The 10,560-nt window shown below is 37.6% G+C and overlaps 1 protein-coding gene across 1 annotated transcript in view; it reads left to right on the forward strand.

Moving 5' to 3' along the window:
• LOC101853818 (sodium/glucose cotransporter 4-like) overlaps positions 1-857 on the forward strand; it is a 26,171-nt gene extending 25,314 nt beyond the window's left edge. The window contains exon 6 of the mRNA XM_005107829.1: positions 817-857. Coding sequence (XP_005107886.1) covers positions 817-857 — 41 coding nt within the window. The remainder of the gene's footprint in view (positions 1-816) is intronic.
• The last annotated feature ends 9,703 nt before the right edge of the window (positions 858-10,560 follow it).

Genomic DNA, 10,560 nt, shown 5'->3' on the forward strand with positions numbered 1-10,560 from the left:
AAGAAGAAGAAGAAGAAGAAGAAGAAGAAGAAGAAGAAGAAGAAGAAGAAGAAAAAGAAGAAGAAGAAGCTAGTAACGTAGGTCATGGGAATAGATACCTGGCCATTGCCTATGAGCTGAGCAAGGAGGGCAGCTGCAACCCAGTTATTCCAGTCATCATCATCCGCTCTGGCCACTGATGCAAGGGCGCAGACACCCAACAAAGCTAGAAAGATGACTTTCATCGTGAACCTAACAGGAAACAGACTAAAACAGTATATGATTGGTAGACATAAAAGCTAAAAGGAAAAAGAAAAAATATAGGATTCATAATAAACATATTTAAGAAAACGGACAAAAACACAGGATTCGTTAACACAAAATTAAACAGACAAAAATACAGGCGTCAAAAACATAGTAAGGAAACAGAAAAAAATACGGGCGTCAGAAACATAGTAAGGAAAAACACAAAAATACAGGCGTCATAAACAAAAGAAGAAAGAGACAAAAATACAGAATTCATAATCATAAAGGAAACATTTAAGAAGAAATACAGTATTCATAAAGGGCACAGACATAAATACATGTAGAGGATTCGTAAACTTAAAGAAAAATTGAATTGAGAGACGGAACAGAAAGAGACTAAAGCACTAAAAGAGAGAAATAGCCTGTGCCTCTGTTTGGCCTTCATATGAATATTGTTCGTGATGTAGCGTGTAAGAGCTTCACCGTCGCGTGCAGAATACCTGACTTAAAAGTCCTGTGTGGTGACTATTTTTTTTTTAGATTGAATGCTTGTATCTCAGTCTTTCTGCTGGGATGTTGTGTTCCTCTCAGCTCGGTTTGGACCTGGCATGAGGTCGAAGTCCACTGCCTAATGCTCTAAATCGTGTCAATGAGGGAGTAAGACATCTAAATAAAAAAGGGGTTTATATTTGGGTATAAAGAAGAAAACATGGGATTTCATGACAAAAATATGGTTCGATAATGTTCCATAAAAAGGGAAAAATACAAAGCTTTAAAAAATAATAAATGCCTCCATTTTTATGTAGATATTTTACGCCAACATTGATCATTTGGGACTTCGACTTGCCTGTCAGGGCCAGCCCGGGCTGAGGGGCGTACAACGTCCATGCAGTAAGACTGAGATAGCCAACTAGATCTATATAAAACATCTCCGTACGGATTCGATCTCGGGCCTTCTGCGTACCTAACCGCTATATCACAAACTCCGGTAATGAATCCATGACAAACTGTATTATTAAACATACCAATAAATACACCAAACCAATAAATACAACAAACCAATAAATACAAAAAATAAATAAATACAACAAACCAATAAATACAAGAAACCAATTTTAAAAAAAGCAGACAAATAACAATTCTGAATCTGAATGATGATGACTCAGTAAGAATAAAGAGTTGAGATAATAAAGAAGGGCTCAGCAACATATCTAAACCTCTATGATTTTTTTTCCAAATTCAGAAAAGACGCCCCCCCCCCCCTCAGTACTCCAAAAATTAAACAGCACAAAGCAACGAGAAAGGACAGCAGCATAATATATACAATTTAAGTGCGTGGGGTTGTGGTAGGTTTTGTATGTGTGTACGTGCTTGTAAGGAAATCTACAGGTATGCCAAAATTATCGAACAATTAGCCTGATCAGCTATGCGAGCAAAGTGATGCTGAAAGTTGTCCCAAGGAAAAATAAGAGAATGGTTTCGCACTGCCGTCAGTGTAAGCCAAGATTGCCTGCAATCATCTATCCTTTTCAACATCTTCCTTGAACAAATCATGACTGATGCCCTTGAAAATCACACAAGCACAGTCAGCGTCGGTAGACTAACAGTCACTAACTTCAGATTTGCCGATGACATTGGCGGACTGGCCGGGAATGAAGAAGAACTCGTCAGACTGGTGAAACGACTGGATGAAACATCAAACAGACATGGCACGGACATTAGTGCCGAGAAAACAAAGTTGATGAGAAATAGTGACGAACCCATCAAAACCAAAATTACAATCAGTGGTCAACAGCTTAAAACAGTCGGCCAGTTCAAGCAACAAGTACCTTGGTGCTATCATCAGCCAAGAAGGATTCAAGCCAGAATTCCATGCAAGAATTGCACAAACAACAGAGACGCTGACAAAACTCAGACCAATAATGAAAGATAGAAACATCTCAGTCAATTTCAAACTCAGACTACTCTATACCCTCGTTATCTCCATCCTTAATGGACCTTGACGGCAGAGCTTCAGAGGGAGATCCAAGCAGCCGAACTGAGATTACTTTAGACTACAGTTTGGCATCTCATACACTGACCACGTCACTAATGAGGAAGTGCGCAGTAGAGTGAAACAACACATGAGTCATTATGAAGAATTGCTGTCTACTGTGAAACGAAGAAAACTGAAATGTTATGACCATGTAGCAAGATCGTGTGGCCTATCCAAGACCATTCTTCTGGAAACTGTGCAGGAAAGGAGAAGAATGCAAAGGAAGAGGTGGACCGACAACATTGCGGAGTGGACAGGGAAATCCTTGGCCAAAAAATTAAGAACCACCATAAATATGACGTATCAGCAAAACAAATTTGCTTGCTATTGCCGGCCTTTTTATCCTAACTTTGTGACAAAAGAAAACAAAAGCTAGCCAGTCGCACACGCATTCGTATTCTCCAGATGGCAAAAGAGAGTACAAGAACTGAATACGTTGATTCATGGGACAAACTTGACACCCCCCCCCGAAAAAACAACACAAAAAACAAACAAAACAACAGCAACAACAACAACAACAACAACAACAACAACAACAACAACAACAACAACAGCAAAACAAAACAAAAAGCAAAAAGAACAAAAACAAACAAAAAAAACAAACAAACAAAATAAAAAAAAAAAACAATAACAACAACAACAACAACAACAACAACAACAACAACAAAACAACAACATAAAAAAAAAAACTCAACCCGCCCCCCCTACCCCCCCACCAAAAAACAACCAACATCAAGAGGCAACGATGTAATGATCAAGGAATATTTTTTTAAGAACCCATTTAAATGTACTACGAGCCTCTGAAAATGGCATGTGCATGTACTTTATTCTATAATTTGACACTGCTGACAATGTTTCCTTTTTTTTTTTTTTTTTTAATTTTAACTCAAAGTGCGTAAATAAGAAAATGCACTGCTGCACATGCACATGGAGAGTCGGGTAACTTACACGCATCATCCAGCTCTCTTATTCTGGCAAATGCCAACCAATCCTTACACGTTTCTTGTCTCTAACAAAGTTTTAATTATGACCCAGTCTGGAATCAAATCCTTCCCTAAACGAACTAACTTGATCTCACTTCCGTGTCTAGGCCACTACCTGCCAAGGTCGGTCCTTCTGTCGTGGGAAAATATTGTCGCTTACGAGTATTGATTTACCAACAATCGTCGTCGCTTACGTAGTGTGATCACAATCACGGCAGTGTAATCATTCCTCGTAAGCGCCATAACGTAGGAAAATCAATATTTGTTCTTAAAAAGTAACTAACCATTCATTTAGTTACATTGTTTTGAATAGTTTAATGCAAAGCTGAAGAGGTTTGATAATGTTCTTTCAACATGAATCAGTTTTTTCCTTCTCCTGGAAAATTACGTCTCTGGCGCTTACGAGTCTGATCATGGGGGAATAGTTATATTTCACGAGCGAAAGATAAAAATTTATTTTACCGGAAATGTAATGCAAAGCCCCCCCCCCCCCCCCCCCCAAAAAAAAAAAACACTTCAAGTATGGTATAAAATACATGTACTATAAATTTCCGGAACGCGGGAAGTAGGATTATTCACAGCACTTCTCGCTTCTCACACACTTTTTGTATACACATACGTCACAGCTCACCAATGACACTTTTTGGTAGCAATACTTGTTACAAAAAATTATTTATTCTATATCTAGTGAACACATTATTTACACTAAAGGTTCTCAAAATATGCCTTCAATAAGAACAATGTCTCTATTATATAAATAGAAATAAAAATGAAAGACTTGCTTTTAAAAGTGATATTGTCCCAGCTGTAAAACTTATACAATTTGTAGAAACAACCTACTTGGATTTTTTATTTGTATTGATTAAGAGATTTTCTAGAACACAGCTAACATGTGTTTATAAAAAATATTGATCTGTTAAGACAAATTGATACATGTCATTGTACAAAAGCCTGAGAGTCTATGTGCCATAGTATATGAAATATTTGACTGTCAGTTGCACCACGAATTTTGACCGCACTAGAGTAAAAAGTTCTAGTTTACAGCCATCTCACTTTTAAGTACATTGATGTCCAATGCCGTGCAGTGCAGTGCCGAGATGGATGGAGGGAGGGAGAAATAGGTAGTACGAAGTTGTAAAAGAAACACACTAATTGACATTCAATGTCATAATGTTAGTAACCGAAACACTCAAATTATAACACTTTAACATTGTATTTTGTGAAAAATAATGAAAATGACGAATTCGCGTAGCGCACGAAAAAAAAATAACAACAAATAGAAACCAACAACTAATGGGTGATTTGGTAATTTTGATGGGCGTTGGGAATCACCCAGATAGTGGAAAGTATTATATAATTCCCCTTGTAAGTGAAAGGTACGAAAATCTTAGAATGTGAAAAAAGACAAGAGTGAGCTCAGGCTATGAAACGATTGACAAGAAATGATTTAAATCGAAACTTGTAGAAAACAGAGAACAAACAGAACATACAATTTGGACGGAAACAAAATTTACCAAAAAGAGCACAAACTTTCTCCCACAGAATGATGTCCTGACGAAGGAAGTAACGTCCTGATGGTGCTCGCGAGACATTTTATAGTCTCCCTTAGCTCATAAACTGCAATTTAGTTGATTTTTCAATCAGACCTGTTGGACATCAAAGACTTTACTGACTTTGATCAAGTAGACATTATTTTTGGCAGATTATTTCCGGTTGATTTTTAAATCAGTTTTTATAGTGCATAATATTATGACTGGCCAGGCAAAGAAGAATTTTGAGAGGACACTGGGTGACAGCCTGTGTTGGTCTCATTAGTCACCGGATATTAGCTCCCGGATGGAGCAGGTGAGGATGTAGGGAGTATGGCCTAGCTGCAAGAGATTAGCGTCCGGTCAAAGGGGTCACCTTGTACAACCTGTACGACTGCCCACTTCTCCCCGCCTCAACCCCATGCCCCCATTCCACCTCATTTATGGTTCCCAATGGGATAAAAGATAGGAGGGGGAGGGGGGGCTATAAATGTGCAGATTGAACACCAGGTGGAAGTACAACCCCTGTAGTGAAGGAGTCAAAACAAATTAAAAGAGTAATAACAATTGTAGGGCTTCGTGGGGACATCAAGTGGTCGTTAAAATGAGGAAATCGAAAGCACCATTAAATTCATTTTTGTCGTCCTTTCATCAATTTTATCCACTCTTTAAAAAAATATTCAAACCTTGTATATTCATTAAAAAAACAACAACATTTCTGTTAGATTTTTAAAAAAAACTGAAAACCGTCTCTATTCTGCCGCGCCAAGCGAAGGCGTTGGAGAGCTATTATCGGAGCTCACTCGGATAAATCTAACCCAGATTTTGACATTGTCTCGTTGACAATTTTGACCGGAGAGACTCTACCAACTTGAACAACTGCGGGGTTTCCCTGGCGTTGAGGGGGCGGACCTTGACTGATCTCCCTTACTCGAAGGCCTACAAATGAGATGAACAAGAACAATAGTGCCAGAACAATTTAGATAGCAGCTTCAGATCATCTTCATAATCATCATCATCATCGCTTTACAGCTAAAAAAAAAAACCCAACAAAACAAAACAAAAAACAAAAAACAAAACAAAACAACAACAACCAAAAACACTGGAGACTTGAATGTAGTTGATCATATTCAATCAGATATTATAAGATGTTCGATGTTTCGCCAGTTTTTGCTTCTTCAGGAAAATGGTGTCTGAGAAAAAAATGAGCGAAAGTTACAAAGCGTTCGCTATAATATTGTTTCGTAATGGTGCGATTCAAGACTTTTTTGTAAGTGTTTTACGGGCGCTCACAACTGCATAAGGTCATATGAGTGGCCGGGACACATTAAACGTTTTCAGTTGGCAGGAAATTTTTAATTTTGCCCCGTTGGTGGCCAAAGCCCACTCTTATCTATGTTAGACCACCAAGGAATCTTTAACGTGCGCAACTTGCACACGACACTCCAAGATTTTTCGCCTTTGTGCGAGAAGACTAGGTGTAGATCTTTCTTATCAGAAGATCAGGGGTGTGGCGGAAAGACAGCAGTAAGAAGGAGCCAATGAGTAGTAGTAGAAAGGCTGCAGAAAGAGTCAGGAGCCCAGAGGAGGGGGGCAATGGAAGTGAGGGGATGGGGGCAGAAAGTGGAGACGAAAGCAGACGAGAGAACATTGCTAGAGAGCAGGAAATGAGGGGGTAAATATGACAATTTTAGAGGAGAAAATATTTCGGTCGCTACCCGTGTTCGAACCAAGGACTTTTGAATGAGAAGTGAACACATTAACCTCTAAGCCACGAGAGACACCCCCCGGGGGAGAAATCTTGTAAAATGTAACTGTAGATGTTTCACCCCCTGATTAAATACATTAATATCTGAAAGTGCCAAAGCTCAGAAATAGAAAGATAAATAGTTATATTGGTGTTGACTTTGCGTAGTCCTAGCTGAGCGTATAGATAATTTGTTTAAATTAATTGATCCTCATCATCATCATCATCATCATCATCATCATCATCATCATCATCATCATCATCATCATCATCATCATCATCAACATCATCATCATCACCATCTTCATCATTGTAAACAGCAAGGAATAAAAAAGGGTTGAAACTTGTAGAATTTCCAATAAAATTGTTATTAAGGTTCAACGTTTCGCCCGATCACGAGCTTCATCGGGAACATAAAAAAATAATCTTAGATCAAGATCTAATGACTACACTAGCTATAGTAACCAAAGTGTGCACATCTACATCACAGTGCCAAAAGGTGCCGTAAACACAAATCGGAGAGACCAGAGAAAGATCATTCGGTCTTTCTCCTCCCGTGCAGGAGTGTAGGCCACGAACAAGAGCCCTCTGTGTATTTCTGTCTTGGGCCATGGTCACCACCTCTGTCTAGCTGTACCTAATCTCCTTAAGGTTTGAATCTAAGTCCCTCCTTAAAGTATTTGTAGGCCTTCTATTCCCATATAGAACAGCAGTAACTGTCAATAAAAAGATGGAAACAGCAACAAGGACAACAACAACAATAACAACAGCAACAGCGTCAATAATAACGACGACGACGACGGCAACGACGACAAACAACTACCACATAGACAAAAACTGTAGCAAGAGCAACCACTACAGTTGAATAAGTCTCTATCAACAAAAAAACAACAACAACAATGTGGATAAAACGAGTACCAAGGCTGGCGACATGATAAATGACAATAAAATTTGAAAAATTAACAACAACAACAACAACAACAGCAACAGCAACAACAACAACAACAACAGCAACAGCAACCACAACAGCAACAGCAACCACAACCAGAACGACAAAAGCAATAACAAAAACAAAAGTAGCAGCAGCAACAGTGCAGCTCTTTCGGTTCAGAGCAGCCACAAGATCAGTATGGTTATTTTTAAAATTTACATAAATTGAAAGAGATAATAACGTGTGTCTAATAAAAAAGAGGCCACATTTTGAAGCCAATAACTCAGTCATCTTTGGACCAATTTCAACGAAATTTTGAGGAAACACTAGTAAACCAGGACATTACATTTGTGAATAAGTGGGAAAAATGAACCACTGTGTTCGAAAAATATCAAGTTTTCAATATTTCTACCAAAACGAATGAGATGCACACTTTGCAACTTCTTGAAAACCAACCGATTAAATGACAAACAAAATTTACTGGCAGAGTATAATGTTGAACACAATCAATTAGGTAAACAATAAATATCTCATCATTATGACAATACTTGATAAAGCCATTAGCATAATATATTGAATTAGTTACGACAAAATACTATTAATGAAACTGGAAGTACATACCACAGAACTAAATAAACTAACAAAGAAATGCATGAATAAATAAATAAATAAATAAATAAATAAATAAATTAATAAAATTAACTAATTAATAATTAAATAATGTAAACAGATAAATAAATAAATAGATAGATAAACAGATAAATAAATAAATAATTAATAAATACATAAATAAATAAATAGATAAATAAATAAATAAATAAATAAATAAATAAATAAATAAATAAATAAATAAAAACAGGCAGACTAACAATTACGTTGTAACAGAAAGTGCTGACAATTTTAATGAATTAAGTACACAAATGTATTATAACAAAGGGATACTGAATACCCACTTTTGCACCTCCGTGTATAGATAGGGTTTGTTCCCGTACAGCATTGTAGCTCGGGACACTTGTTCGCGGAGAAAGCAAACAAACCAACTCTCAACTAGATCAACATGTAATCTAAGGTTCATATAAGTTGGAAAAAAAACTTACAACCTATGAAATAGTTAATAATTACATGCCCTTTCTACGATGTGACACTCTAAATCCGGTCTGAATCCTTTTGTGACTCGTGTTGAATTTCAAACATGTGTTTTCTACTGTAAAAAGCGATGTGCCCGTACGTTTTACTATCGTAGCCATACGACGTGGGGAACCTAGTGCCATCACTTTCCAAAGAGGAAATCTATTCGCTTTGCACAGCAGTTTGTCAAAATGATTTTTTTATAGAAAAACTGAAAGTTTCAAAGAGATGTTTGCCCTAGAAGTATTCTAAAATGTGGAGAATACAACCCGGCGGGTACAAAATGACCCCAGGGCGTATACCAACAGGGTTAAATCTTATAAAGAAAAGAAAGGCTTCAAATTTCGATATCCCTTCAGATTTGATTTCTCTTCGGACTAAGTTGAGGGATGCAAAGCAGTATAAAAAAAAAAAAACAATACAAAAAAGCAAAACAAAAAACCCCACAAAAAAACCCCGCAAACCAACAACGTTACGACGGCTAAAAGAAACCCAAATCAAAGAAGAAAAAAAGTTAAATAAAAATTACCCCCCCCCCCCCCAAAGCAAACAAAAACAAACGAAAATTAAACGTGTTTCATTCACAACCAAGACAAATAATAGCCTCTATATGGTTGCCCTCTCTCTCTCTCTCTCTCTCTCTCTCTCTCTCTCTCTCTCTCTCTGTCTGTGTCTGTCTGTCTGTCTGTCTGTCTGTCTGTCTGTCTGTCTGTCTGTCTGTCTCTCTCTCTCTCTCTCTCTCTCTCTCTCTCTCTCTCTCTCTCTCTCTCTCTCTCTCTCTCTTCTCTCTCACACAAAAAGACACACACACAAACACACACACACACACACACACACACACACACACACACACACACACTCACACGAACGCACCCAAGAACGCACAGACACTTATGCGTGCCCGCGTGCGTACTCGCAGACACTCATGACACTGAAATAAAACTTAATAGCTTTCGAAGAAACAGGTCGAGTCAGCACAGCACGCTACAGCCTTCAGTTGGGGCAGATGAATCGATAAACTGTCAGTGAAAAAAAAAAGAAGAAGAAAGTATCTAGTCGTCTCTCCTCTCACACAATGCAAACGGGGGCTTTATCACGAGGAAGTGCCTTCATAAGGTTGGTATGATCTTGAATCTTGAGATCTGTATTTTGTTTTATTTACCCTTGAAAGACAGTTTTGCGGTGCAGCATTACTTTTTGCATAGTTAAAATAAAATCATTTGACAAGTATTCTGAAATTGAAAAAAATGCACTTGCATATAAATAATTTTCTAGACAAATAAATAAATGAATAAATAAATAAATCATATTTTGTTAATTATAAAGCAACTTGTTTATTTATAAAACCCTTGGTGTGAACAAAATTAATTGTCTTTGGTCAATTAATTCCTCTACATTATTTTACCAATGGTTGCTTGTAATTGGTAATAAATTCTAATGCTTAAAATTTCGTGCCTTTAGAAGGCCAATTTATTATGATTTATTGTTTGGATTTGTCTTTCTGTGAAAACAGCGCTGTTATGAACATTATTTTTCCTTTGCAAGTAGCTGAACGGCCTACATCTAGGTTTCCTCAGTCCCAGGCCATCCAGCCCGCACGACTGGCCTCGGCATTGGAGGCCTACCACGTTTCCGGAGGGTCAAATTAGTCAAAACGAAAAGCGGTGATAGACTAATGCGTTGGTGCGGGTGATGGAGCATTATCGCACTGTGCTCACTAGACTGGCCTACAACGAACCTTAATTAAATGCAATGCATTTTTTGTTGTTGCAGCTTTTTTGTGAGAGTTTATCGGCTCTTGTAACAAAAGAAGATCTCACCCGTGACAGAATGTCAATTCGTAAACATGAAAATGAATTACGTTTGCATTTTACCACCAAAAAAAAAGACCGTGACACACTAGTGGGATAACTTTTGTTCTTCACTTGCAACATCGTTCTCATTCTACATGTTTCAACAAATATGAAAGAAAATTAATTTGA

This window comes from Aplysia californica, unplaced genomic scaffold, assembly GCF_000002075.1.
Source record: "Aplysia californica isolate F4 #8 unplaced genomic scaffold, AplCal3.0 scaffold00635, whole genome shotgun sequence".
NCBI lineage: Eukaryota > Metazoa > Mollusca > Gastropoda > Aplysiida > Aplysiidae > Aplysia > Aplysia californica.